This window comes from Lacerta agilis, chromosome 11, assembly GCF_009819535.1.
Source record: "Lacerta agilis isolate rLacAgi1 chromosome 11, rLacAgi1.pri, whole genome shotgun sequence".
In the NCBI taxonomy this organism is placed as follows: domain Eukaryota; kingdom Metazoa; phylum Chordata; class Lepidosauria; order Squamata; family Lacertidae; genus Lacerta; species Lacerta agilis.
Genome location: NC_046322.1, coordinates 16,956,585 through 16,970,957, shown reverse-complemented (window position 1 = coordinate 16,970,957; position 14,373 = coordinate 16,956,585). Strand labels below are relative to the sequence as shown.

The 14,373-nt window shown below is 41.7% G+C and overlaps 1 protein-coding gene across 1 annotated transcript in view; it reads right to left on the bottom strand.

Moving 5' to 3' along the window:
• WDR70 (WD repeat domain 70) overlaps positions 1 to 14,373 on the bottom strand; it is a 109,241-nt gene that overhangs the window by 91,828 nt on the left and 3,040 nt on the right. Inside the window, exons 4-5 of the mRNA XM_033164137.1 lie at positions 13,514 to 13,622; positions 12,157 to 12,334 (exon numbers count right to left, since the gene is read on the bottom strand). Coding sequence (XP_033020028.1) covers positions 12,157 to 12,334; positions 13,514 to 13,622 — 287 coding nt within the window. The remainder of the gene's footprint in view (positions 1 to 12,156; positions 12,335 to 13,513; positions 13,623 to 14,373) is intronic.

Here is a 14,373-nt window from a genome sequence, read left to right as displayed (position 1 = left end):
TCAAGTTTTTTTTGCCTACAAAAATGTGAGAGCCTTCAAAAGTTATATGTACCTCACCTCCAGCCTGAAAGCAGCGCAGCCCGCATGTGTACACCCAGAATACTAATGCAAAGCTGTATGGCTGTGGTTACTTGCCAACTAATGGCTACCAATAAGAATCTTCAAAAAGTACAATGCCAGAGGAAACCCAGGTCAGCCTTCCCCAATGTGATGCCCTTCAGTTATCTTGGACTATAACACTCCTCAGCCCTAGCCAGCATGATCGTGACTGGAATTATGGGAGTTGTAATCCAAAACATCTGCAAGGCACCATAATGGGGAAGGCAGGCCCAGGTGAACGCAGGGAAATAGGCAGGAAATAAGAACACACACAAGGATTTGAAAAGATGACAGGGCAAGAACGGTGGGATATAAAACCTTATATAAATAAGTACAGAAAGCAAACATGACAGAAGAATGAGCTCTAAACAGGTGCCTTTGACTAGCTTGCCAATAGCTCCATGCACTTTTGCAAGGCACTGTGAGGAGGCTGGAGCCAAAGGGAGCAAAGAAGCTCAAGTAAAAGACCTTTTAAGCTGTGCCAAGGAGCAAATCCCATCATACAGGTATCAAGCGACATCTGCAACTGCCACCTGCACGTCATAAAAAACCCCACAAACATGCAAATTTATCCTTGGAATTCCAAGAGCAAGTTGCTGGAAGTACATTCTGGAGAGAGAGAACATTAGCTGCACAGTCCAAGGGATTCCGGAGTTTTAAACAAAACTGTTCAATCAAAACAAAAATTAAGATAACAACCACCCTGGACATGGCTTGGCAAAACATCTCTCAATAACAGCCAAATATTTATGAAGAATCAGTGTGACCCGTTCCCTTTTAGTAACTCCAAAGTTCCTAAATTATAGAATATACTATAAATATCTCCATGCCCACCCAAAAAATGCCTATATATGAACAGAATTTCAGTTCCAAGTTGAGATGTATCCAAAAGGAGAATATATCGTGATCCCAAGGAAAACATTTAGGTAGTATATTTTAACGAGTGATGACTTCTGTGACAGAAGGTACTCTGTACTCCAGTGAGTGTTGTCATTAGCCTGACTAACTGTGGTAAGAACCTCTATTGAGGTCACTTATAATTTTACATGATCCTTCTATTTCCATTGTCCACATGAGGAGGCATGAGGAAGCACCAAGGTTTGCAGAAGTTAAAAAAAAAACCACAACCTTCACTGAAAAATCAAACCCTGGGAATAGGGACCCCAAGGAGGACTGAGTAACAGAATGCTGGTGGACTGTGGGCAGGGAACAAAATGCAGTATCATAAGATGCAAGTCAGTAGAAAAGATGAGCATCTCCGTGGCCTCGGCCTTTAACAATGAGTCACTGAGTTATTAAAGGAAGAGTTGGATCAGCCACTCTTCTCCAATACTTCTGGTGGAATTCCAACAGAGGGCACATCAAAACACACTGACTATATTAGCCAAGCCAACTAATACAATGGCAGAAGTCACAACCAGAAGTCACAACCAGGTCACATCTCACTGATCATATACCTCACAGAGAGATGCATACAATGCAGGACTGGGGGGTTTACAAATATCAATCACATTTTAGTGGTCTGGTTCAGACATAGCAATCCACCTTAGTTGACTGTTACAGCGTCAGTATGAGCCCTAGGCTGGCACATAAGACTACTGAAGCTACTGTTCCTGAAAAAGGGATGCGGGTGGCGCTGTGGTCTAAACCACTGGGCCTCTTGGGCTTGCTAATCAGAAGGTTGGTGGTTTGAATCCCTGCAATGGGGTGAGGTCCCGTTGCTCTGTCCCAGCTCCTGCCAACCTAGCAGTTCGAAAGCACGCCAGTGCGAGTAGATAAATAGGAACCACTGCGGCGGGAAGATAAACGGCGTTTCCATGCACTCTGGTTTCCGTCATGGTGTTCCGTTGCGCCAGAAGCGGTTTAGTCATGCTGGCCAAATGACCGGAAAGCTGTCTGTGGACAAACGCTGGCTTCTTTGGCCTGAAAGTGAGATGAGTGCCACAACCCCATAGTCGCCTTTGATTGGACTTAACTGTCCAGGGGTCCTTTACCTTTACCTTTTTACTGTTCCTGAATAGTAACAAACCATGGTTTGCTGTTGTGCTTTAAGTGAGGAAATATATTTGAGGAAATGTATCACTGAATTCCATGCTCAGTGAAGAAAATCCAGAGATAGAAAACTCTAACATATGGCTGCCCAGTCATTGCTTAATAACCTTCTACAAAGTGGAGCACATTACTCCTCTAGGTAATTTGATTCTTTGTTGAACCGATCTTACTGTTACCAATGCTCTACTAATGTTCACCTATAATCTACCATCCTGAAACTTGATATCCTGGAATGTTTTATTTTATTTATTAAATATGTATACCACTGTTCATCTGAACTATGGTTGGAGCTACCTATCATTTTCCAAGTTTGGACACACCCACAAACCATCGTTTGCCACAATCCAGGAACAGATACTTTTGATCTCTTATTCCCATGAAGACGAATATGATCGCATAAGCCAGAGGATCACACCAACCTGTTCATGTAACAAACTGAACATACATTATTGCTATGTGCGAACAAGCCCAATAGAGTGTCTACTTCCAGTCACCAACAGAAAATGATCCAACCCCACATGCAACATACTTAAAATTTTCCTCTTATGATGTTGATTGGGGCTGAATAGCAGCACCCATTTGTCAACTTTGGCCTGAAAGGCTAGATCCTATAAGGATCTGGCCTCTGTAGTCAAAAAGGTTCTCTGTCTCTGACGCAGAGGCAAGGTTTGAACATACCAGCAATCGTAACCAGACTGTTTTTGTTTGCCATTCTAAATAACTGGCACTGTACCACCTAATTTCTTGCTAACCCCATTAACTTATATTAAATTATGGGGTGGACATCAAAAATAAAATCTAATTTAAAATGCTTTCAGTCTGTGCTACGGTACTGCAGTGATCAATGCTTGATATAATTCCAAGGCTAATAACCATTCTTATCCGCTTTATCAGACACAGCTGATGCATGATCACAAATAGAACTTCCTGCTAAAACTGATCAAAGCCTGGAAAACAAAACAATTAAGCTGTGTTTAAGCACAGGAGCAAGGGAAGGAGCAAACTGTTGAGGCATTAATATGAATTCCTAGCAGCTAGGAGAGTATGAGCTGCAAGCCAATAGCTATAGACAGCTATTAACGAAACCAAAAGGTAGGAAGGAAGATGTGGTCAAAAACCAAGCTGAAATTATTGCTTTGGGGGGCACTTGCATCAGTCACTGCTGCTCCAAATTAAAAGGCGGTGATTCACACACTTTTATCAGATAGAAGTAAGTTAGCCTGAAAGGCAATGGACTAATTCTCATAAACAGAGGGTAACAGTAACGGGGGGGGGGGGGGGGAAGGGGAAAGTACATGTGGCCAAGGGCTCTTGGTGACTTGTTTTGCTCAGGACAAATCATGGTTTCTTCTTGGTTTACCACTGATGGTTTGTCTGAGGAGACAAACCAAAAGCCTGGGTTCAGACACAACCCTAAGCCAAACTATGCCTTAGCCTCGGGTAGTACGGCAACAGCAGCAGGACTGGGGAAGGAGCATAGCACTCTTTGCTCTGGGAATACACACAATCACTTGTTCATGCAAAACCATGGTTTAGCTTGGCGTTACATGCATACAGGTTCAGTATTGAAAAATTCTGCTCCAAGGTTTATCTGGGACACTTAAAAAAAACAACCAAAAAACTCAAAAGGTTTCTAATTAATCTATCCAATTACGCATTCCAGCCTTGACAGAAACTAGCGACAGAAATACATTTCAGTTCATCAAGTAAGATATCAGAGCTAAGTGGAAAGATTTAAATGGCAAATTCACAAAACCTCTCTCAGGTATTTTTAAACCCTTGGAAAAATGCCTGACATACTGCAGGAAGGAAGGAAGGGCAATTTCATGTGGAGCATGCACAGCTGGTTCCAATCCTATTACTGTTTTGATTAGTAATTCTCCCATGCCACCCATAAATTGCCTTCAAAACATTAATATTTAACCCACATTACGAACAGCCGTATAACAGCACATTTCTATGTTATGGGATATGACAAAATAAATGGCTAGAAGACCAGCACTGTCTGTATAGAAGGGAAATATTGTTATAGACCTGTGAGGCCCAAGCTTCACACACAAAAAAACTCTTTTAAGGTTGCAATCCTCTCGTACAGGAATGGGAAACCATTCCCTTCTGGCTAATCTACTGGACGTGGGGACGTGCAAACGTGGAGAAAGCAACACATTTCAACGTTAGCTTTGTACAGTAAGCTAGCTTCCACACTTAACAACAACAACAACAACAAATTTTATTTATGCCCCGCCCTCCCCGGCCAAGGCCGGGCTCAGGGAGGCTAACACCAAATATATAATACATTAAAAACACAAAATCAAACAATTGATTAAAACGCAGCTGAAAATCACAGTAAAATCAAAATAAAATTAAGTGGCCAACCCACGAATCACAGACATGAAGGTAAGGAATATTAAATATGCGCCAGGTCCGGTCACCCGTGCTGGTCCCATATAGGCCGATAGAAAGCACACACCCTTCTCCATCCTGCACCCAGGAGGCAAGCAGAATTATCAGAATTCCAGCCATGCAGAAACACTCAATGAGGATGAAAAGCAGGACTAGAAGGGAAATGGTGTGGTCCGGGAAAAGTGCTGAGGGCCAGACAGAGATGCCTATGACCCTCAGGCCTGAGGTTCCAGATTCTCATTTATTTCTATCAGTGATGTTATAGGGGTTGACACCAAGTGATTTCTGCCCATTTGCATTATGGAAATCCACAATTTCATTTCATAAATTTCATTTGCCCAGTGGAACTTGCAGTTTTTCTTAAATGTTTTTAAAAACAGGTATCTCTCCAAGTGGAGCAAAATTAGAATCATAGAATCATAGAGTTGGAAGAGACCACAAGGGCCATCCAGTCCAACCCCCTGCCAAGCAGGAAATTAAAAATTAAATGGGAATAGTTGCTGTTCAAATATTGCTATATTTTAATCTGTAAGTAAGTAATTAGTTATATTAGTTATGCCATAAACATAATTATTCTGTTATTTGTTTATTCCTCCAATACCCCACTTTTCCTTTGAAGAACTCAAAATCCCATATCCGGATAGCCTACTTTACATTTATAGCACTTTAGAGTGTTTAAAGCACCAGTGGGGAACCTGTGGCTTTCCAGATGTTGTTCAACTCCAACTCTAATCAGCATGGCCAATGGTCAGTGATGACAGCAGCTGTACTCCAACATCTGGAGGACCACAAGTTTCCCATCCCTGCTCTAAAACTACTCAAATCATCATCTCAGCGATGCTTACAACAGCCTTGTAAAGTTAGGTAACCATTATCCACACGTTGCTCATGGGAGAGGGAGAAGAGTTTAGTACTTTGCTTAACTACTTAATAAATAGGGTGATATTTGAATCAGAAACTTCCTGGTTCGGTTCAGTTTTGTGAAGCCCAATCCTGTGCACTCAGAAATATGTCCTCCTATATTCAGTGTAGCTCAGTCTCAATTATGTGAGTGTCGGCTTAACCACTATGCTACATAAGTTCACATTATTTGTTAGCAATCTGATATTGGAACCAGGGCTGGAGATCCTGTCCCACTCCAATTGCTATTGGACTCCAGCCACCAACAGTCTCAGCCTGCATGGCCAATGGTCCACCAACATTTGGACAGCCGCAGGTTCCCTACTCCTGCCCTGTACTGGATGATACAATAATGGCCTTAAAGCAGCCCATTCCTACCTTTCTGCCTCACTTATTCATGCACACACAAACACAGACTCTTCTGCCAGAACTTCTATGCAGCATCAGTGTTAGAAACTGAGATATGAAAGCTAGGAGCTAAATGGCACCTTAAACCTAGGTTATGGGTGCAACAATGGAATGTCTAGGCGTGCTTTTCTTATAACAAGAATACAAAACTGAAAATGAATGAACTGCAGCTAAAATATTATGCTAATTTTTCACATGGTCTAGTCCTTTCCCTGCTCGCTCACCCCCCCCCCCCCCAATATTCTTAAGAGGGTCTCTTTTCCAGTCTTCAGAGAGTAGCTGGAAGTGGGGAGGCAGAAAAAGGTCCTCCTTTCCTTCCACTCTGCAGTTTTAATCTGAAATCTTAGGCACAGTACTGCACCCAGAGCTCAGAAATGGCTCGTGCTAATAAAATTCTCTGTTGCATAATGTGCCTAGAACAATGGGAGTTTCGAACACTACACAGCATAGCTTATCCTACTCCGTATGGAGTGAAATCATTTCTAGGTTACCAAGTATTTCAAGTCCAGTGCTTGTGCCGTAAGCCATCTCTTTTTCACAAAGACCAGGTCAAGTGATACCGGTGTTTTATTCTGAGCTCCTCATCTCTGCAAATGCCACTTCAATGAGAACGACGACACAGGTTCAGTTTGATCATTGTGGACTGTATTACCAAGCACCATTACAACTCCAGCTTGCCAGAGCTGTGAATGTTTGGGTATGGGCTTGGTTCTTTTGATGAAAGATAAGGGGTAGCAGATGCAGGATTAACAAATGTATTTATATTCCATGCACACTGATCTTTAGTTTTAACACTACATACCAGCCCTTCATCTGGGGCCCACACTGCTCACTGGTGTACCAATCATTCCCTTCCATCACTACCACACCCCACCAGTGATGCCTTCCTCCTACTGTACATAACAAGCATCTCATACAAGCGTTATTTTGGCAAATTATCACAACTGAATATGACCCTCTCTGGAACCCCCATTAACTCAGGGTCCCACTTCTGTATTTACAGGGTTGTTACCTCTCAGAGGCTGCAAGTTGTTTTAACTTTGGGGTTTTCATCAGCTGTACGCCATAATCATAACAATTATAACAAACAAAGGCTTGACATATCTCGCTTTGCATGTCATGAGTCTATCTCATATATTAAACTCCAGTAATGAAAACAATTGCTTACATAAATGGACTTTTCCACGATATTCTAATTTTTTGAGTTTCACTACAACAAAGGATGTTATAGAGCTGGAAAAGGTTCAGAAAAAGACGACCAGAATGATCAAGGGGCTGGAGCAACTCCCTCTATGTGGAACATTTGAATTTAAGTGGGGGGGGAGCGATATAATGATAGAAATGTGTAAGATTTTGCATGGAATGGACAAAGTGGATAGTGGCAAATTTTTCTCCCTCTCTCATTTTACCAGAATTCAGATATCCAAGGAAGCTGAATGTTGAAAGATTCAGGACAGACAAAAGTTAACATAGTTAAAACTCTGGAACTTGCTCCTACAAGCGGTAGTGATGGCCACCAACTTGGATTGCTTAAAAAAAATGGATTAGATAGATTCATGGAATATCATTCTATCAGGGGTTACCATCCATGATGGCCATGTTTTTCATCCACAGCTGGATGAGGTATGCCTCTGAGTACCAGTTGCTGGGGAGCACAAGTGGGGAGACTGCCATGGCACTCATGTCCTGCATGGGTATCTGGTTGGCCACTGTGGGAACAGGATGCTGGACTAGATGAACCTCTGGCCTGATCCAGCAGAGCCTTTCTTCCGCTGAAATGATAATGTGCTTGAACTTCACTTGGAGAAGAGAAGGAATATAGACTGCAAGATGGCTAAGCACCTGCCCTTGAGCTCTGCAGCATCAGGCTGAAGGTTGCTTCTAGTCTACCCTCCTTGAGCATCTTCTACAGCTCCTTCCTAGGCTTCTCCTTGGTTTTGTACCCACTCTGAGGTACAACCTTTGGAGTAGCTCAACCTGTTGCCTCAACCTGGAGTACTACCAAACAATCTACCTGTAATGTCCTGTTCACTCACCACCATCACTACCCTGTTCAGTGAAAATCCTAGTATTCCACTCAAGTCCTACTTCCAAATCGCTCCACATTCCCAGAGTAACATGTTTTCAATCAATAAATGATTGAAGGTTTATTGAACTTCAAAGCCACAGCAAACAGCAAATGCCACCCTGGACAAACGCCAGCTTTGTCCTCAATGCTTCTTTCAATCTCTCAGCAGTATCTTAAATGAAATGCATATGTAAAAATCACACCTAGGATACACACTCCACCGCATTGTGCATTTTTGTGCAAGTCAGCTATGAGGGTACTTAAAATAACACTTCGGGGAAAATAATTTTGCATGCAATACAGCTTTAACACTAATAATAATGAATGAAGTGAAACTGATATAATTCTTAATAGTAGTTGTTTAGAGCGGTAGTATAGAGTCAACCCTAGCACCCAGCCCCAATGCTGAAAGCAACGTATTGCAAACTAGCCTACTGAATGCAGAGCAAAACTCCTCAGAAACAGACAGCCTGAAATGCATTTGCGTGCCAGCCTTACAATAAGAAATTGCCTTTTTTCTGAACAACAGAAAACAGGAATTGATCTGATTATTGTAGGGTCAAAATGGCACAGCTGATTGTAAACAGACGTGGAATTCCTTTTCCACTGAACTCCTGACAAAAATCATACGGATGATGAGACAACTGCAATGACAACATGGGTCAATCTGAATCTGTTTTGGAGATGGAAAGAAAAATGTTGAGTGACAAACCATTCAACCTTGTTCTCATGGAGATTAATGTTGATGCTATTCTGCAATAATAGTAATAATAAATCTTTTACCTGAATAAAACCTGCATAAGATCTTTCTTCTTTGCCAATCTACTAATTTAAAATCTCCCTGCCTTATTATACTTGATGTGTTTGTCAGTCTCTCTTTCTCTGTTTTATGTCATGGTTTTAGATAGACAGATAGAAAGCCACCTACACTTCTAACATGGAAATACAGACATCTTAAAAATAAAAAATAAATAAGTGAGCATCCTTGCATCTTGAGCCAAAAGACCTGCTGCTCTTTACCCCCATAGGCAGCCTGTCCCACTAACTCCTGCCCACATCACCACCAAATGACAGTCACACAGCCTTCATCTTTAGTACCAATTTCGGCACATTTCCCCATATTTGAGCAAGGAAAAACTGAAAACACTCCATACAAAGGTTATGAAACTAACTTGTTAGCCCAAAGCAAAAATGAAGAAAACTAGTTTAGTGACTGTTACAGGCAATGCTTTTTTGTCTGGGGGGGGACGCAGGGGTATGCATACCCCTAAACATTTTGCGAATCTAAGTTTGGCCTCATTGAGAGGCAGTATTTCAATATGACTAGGAAAATGAGAGTATCCCTAAACATATTTTTTAAAAGAAAAAAAGCACTGGTTACAGGGATAAAAATCTTTTTTAAAAGTGTTACCAGTGACTTTTTTTTAAAAAAAAGAAACAAAAGCAAAATAACTAAAAACTGTGGCTTCCAAGCCATTTATTTCTTTTGTCGTGCAAAGGGAACAGCAATTAAACCATGTTGCATCAAACACTGACATCAGTTTTGCATCAGATTATACGCAACTACTTTTAAGTATTAAAAATACAGTAAATGAATGGCTATCCCTTTAAGGCTTCATTGCATTCAAACATTTTTTTCCTAGAATACCTACACAGTAAAACAACATACCATCAATAAATCTTCACAAATGGTATTTCCAAAAATGTTAAATAGCACTAACATTTAAAATTGTCTCACAGAATACCCGTCGGGGGTTAAATTGAAAGGTTTACATATGATTCAATCAAGTAACAGCCTCATAAAAGTGATGTTTAAAAAATGAATCTTAACTTTATGACTGCTGTGTTCCTTTGGGGAAAGCAATTTGGTATGATTTGTGAAAGGAAGTTAAACATGTTACTTTTCGCTTATAAGGTTTTTGTATTCCCTTTTTTTTAAGGTGCACAATATTACTTTATACAGCTGTGAATGATGACTGCAGACATTTACCCATATCTTAAAGAGTGCTCAAAAATTCTGTTCATGTGAGAATGTTCAATGAATTACAATCCAGGAGAGGGAGAAACAAAGAGAAAGGAAAAGGAAATTAGTTGAATCCACCTATAAACAATATATGTGTGTTAAAGTACTGTATTAGAGAACAGCTGCAAAACTAACAAATTCTTGCATATTTAACGTCCCTTCAACTGAGGATCAAACAGTATTAAAATAATGCTCAACAAGGGGAAACCCGCTTTTCTAAGGAAATTCCAAAGATAGGAAGCAAACCTTCTCTTCTTTCAAATGTGATCACTTAACAGTAAGTAGCTAGTATAAATCTACCTAACACTTAAAACCATTGGTCTTTAAAGAAGCAAACACTTGTTAAATTGTGGCTTGAAGCAAGCATTACAATACCCTGTACTATACTATGGCTGTCCTAGGGAAACCTCCATATGAACCACTACATGGAAATAAAAGGGAACAAATTAGAGTCCAAAACAATGACCACAAAAAATTAGCAGTTTGAGAAACTTTACAATATGAAACTGTGGTGAACTCCTCCATCCCAAAATAAATCAACAGCACCACCTACAGCAGGGAGGGGAACCTGTAGCCTGCCATATGTTCCTAAACTACAACTCCCATCAAGCCTGACTATTGATCATGCTGGCTGGAGCTGACTCCCAACCGTCTCAATTTCCCATAAGTATGAAGTACAATTCCCAGGTGATTATCTCCTTTGCAAATCAGATGACCAAACAGGCTCTGCAAGAGACTTCTCTCTCAGACATTTTTTTTTTTTGGCAAGGGATTCTGCAATCCAAGACTACTACAGCTTTTCCCAAATTTTGGACAACAAATCCCATCAGCTACAGCCAATACGCCCAATGGTTAGGAATGATGAGATTTGTGGTCCAAAGATGTTTAGAGGGCACAAGGTTGGGGGATGCTGCTGTGCTATTTGAAATTATTTGTATGATTTTGTGTCTTTCTTTTTCTTCTCGTCTTTCTGCTATGTCAAAACTCATTTGTCAAACAAACAATCTTCACATACATGGCTTAGTTGGTTTAAAAAAAACTACCTCTCTAATATTTGTCACTAAAATCTTCCTGCTCCGCTGGGAATCTTAATTTTGCGGTGGTTAGCACAATTGAAGCATCAACCAGTTCTAAATGGCACAGCTCAAAAAGGATATTGTAGAGTTGGAAATGGTGCAGAAGAGAAAGAAACATTATCAGGCGACTGAAGTGACTCCCCTATAAGGAAGGGTTACAACATTTGAGACTACCAGTATATATTTCTTAGAAAGAGTAAGTGCAACAGATGCATGGTTTCAAAAAAGCAATCAAGTTGAATTGTGGGATAATTAAGATGCACGCAAGGAAGTTCTTCACACACCGCAGTGGTAAACCATGAAATTCATTACCAACAGTTGTGGTGATGGCCACCAACTCAGACAACTTTAAAATACCTTTGGACAAATCCAGGAAGGTTACAAATACTAGCTGTGCTGGCTTATAATGCTACTTTGAGGACTGAAGCAATGTGCCTCTGAATATAAGTTGCTGGCTAATAATACCCTGCTTTTGGGTTTGCCATAGCACTCCCCAGTGTCTGGTCATGCAGAACATTACAAAGAAATAATACTTTGTGCACAAAACAGGCATCTCTAGATGGCTTGCCACTGACATTCTGTACAAAGACAAAGGGATGTATCCAATCAAAGTTTTATGCAGGACTGTTGGCATTCATCTGCCTCAAAAGACAATGGAGTGTGCCTCCAGGGGTGGAGTCAAACTGCAGCCTCAAAGTGACCTCCCTGGGGTGCAAGCAGGGTATGCAGGGTAGACCCGCTGAAATTAACGGAGCAAAGTCAGTCACGTCCATTAATTTCAATGGACGTACTCAGAGTAGAACTTAGTTGGCTACAACCCAAAGGGAGGCATTCTACTGATGAGTATCATCAGTGCAAGGATTTCCACTCATGCAATGGACTCCCCTCCGCCCCCAGGTGATCCAGATGCATATTCTCACTCCGCCATGGATTTCTCATTACGTGACTTTGAGCCGGTCACTTGCTCTCTCGGCCTAACCTACCTCACAGGGTTGCTGTGTCTGTAAAACAGATGGGAGGGGAGAACGCTCTGAGCAACCTGGGAGGAGGGCCAGAATAGAAGCGCAATCAATCAACACTAAAACAGAAGACAACACAGCAGAAACGCCGAGAGAATAAACACTGACCTCATCTTCTTCCAGGATGTTGTCCTCGTCATCCTCCTCATCACTGCCCTTATATCCAGGAGGCAGCGGAGGGCCAATGAGTTCATCATCGGAATCTTCCGCTGACCCTTGGGGTGGCAAAGGGGGGCCAATTGGTTCTTCATCTGAGCTGTCTTCACTTTCACTACCAGATGAATCCCTAGGCGAACAAAAATACGAGATGTTTAGTGGCAGGGATCTTTTTCATGGCGCCTGCCTCTATGTGCTCATTGCTGAAGTCCCCAGCCTACCCTTTTCTCCTCGACACATTTGCTTACGTGGTGCCACAGATTGGTGAATGGAGGACACCGTATCTGGCAGCCAGTGCAGGGTGGGCAAGAAAGATAGGAATGTAGGAAACTGCCTTATATGGAATCAGAGCATTTGTCTATGAATCTCAGTATTGTCTATACCAATATTCTCCAACTTTGGGTGCCCAGGCGTTGTTAGATATCCTGTATGAAACCCTGGAGAGCCACTGCCAGTTTGTGTAGACCAGTGTTCTTTAACCTTAAGTGGCTAGCTAACCTTAAGATGGCTGAGGATGATGGGAGCTGCAGTCCAACATCATATGAGCATTGAAAGTTGAAGAACACTGGTCAACACTAACTAGCAGTGCCTCTCCAAGGTTTCAGGCAGGAAATGTTTCTCAGCCCTACCTGGAGATGCTGGGGATTGAACCTGGGAATTTCTGCATACAAAGCAGGTGCTCTACCACTGAGCTATGACCCTGCTCGCAAGATGTGTGATCATCTCCTTCTGCATCGGTGGCAGTAGCCCCTGGCCTCAATCCTGTGAGTAGCAAAGAATAAACCAAAATGGCTGCAAATGTGGGAGAAGAGCTTCTGAGTCATAGCTTTCCAGCCAGCACCTTTTCAGCAAGAAGGAGAACGGTGCCAGCATGTGGTACTCTTAGCAATACCCTATCTGAGAAATGCAGTTGTCAGACAGGCATATATCGGGTGAGGTGGTCCCTTAGATAACCTAGATTCAAGTTGCTCAAGGCTTTAAATGCTAAAGCAAAGCTTTGACCATGCATAGGTTTGGACTGTTGACTTTTGCACTTATTGGAGCTTATTTCCTAGTAAGTGCACATAAAGATTGTAGCCTTTTTCTATCCCTGCTGGTAACAGCTACTGCTGCCTGCCCAGAGAACATCTGGGCACAAGAAACACTGGAAAATCAAACCCCAAACAGTTCTTGAAAAGTGTGTCAGCTAACTCCAAACATTGGTTGTTAAGTAATATGGTTTACAGTGCAGTGCCATCTTGCATGAAAAGTGCCTCTCATTCTACCAGAAAAAGATATAGAGCCAAATGTTTCCATTATATCTACTTACTTAGAAGATGTTTTCACTACTGGGCGTAAGGATGCGGCTGAAGAATCAATACCTTCACATCGACTTTCAAGTTCTTTTTCTTTCTCAGCTGCCTTTTTCTCACGCTCTTCTGAATAAATAAAGTACAAAGGAGAAATTTGGTGCCTGCTCGGAAACCTTCATTTAGGTTTTCAGATGTCTGGAATGATGATAATTCAAATCATAAAAACACCCTATAACACTGAAGATCAAACAGTCATAGACTAACATGTCCTAGTTTTCATGGTATCTGCTGATATAAGGCAGTGATGGCAAACCTTTAGCCCTCCAGATGTTGCTGGACTTCATCTCCCATCATGCCTGGTCTTTGGGTATGGTGGGTATGGCTTAAAGGAGATTTTTTACGACATTGGAGGGCCACAGGTTGCCCACCCCTGCTCGTAAAGGTAAGCTTCACAGGAAAAGAAAACAGAGCCTTTCAAGTTTCTGGGCAAGATCCAACATCCTAACATATGTAATAGGACCTCCCATTCCTCTCCTCCCCTCCCCCCGAAGCCATCTGTCCATTCCCTCATCCATTTCAGAGGGGGCTCATGAACGGCTGCAGGAGGAAGGAAAGGAAAGTCAATTTATACAAGTGAGATGTATAAGTGGTATGCCATAGTTTGGTATCTCTCTCCTACCTTTTGCAGAGAGATTTTCTACTTAGAAAGCCTATGAATTAAATCAGCTACCTTTCATTTTCAGGACCAGGCTATAGTAAAACCAACCTCTCTGGAGAACTGAAAGGCTTTAAGTTTGCCTGGAAAATAAAATGTGTCAAGTTATTTAGTCTATTCCTTAACTGGGGAACTTGCCAAAGATTTTGCACCTTTTAGGAT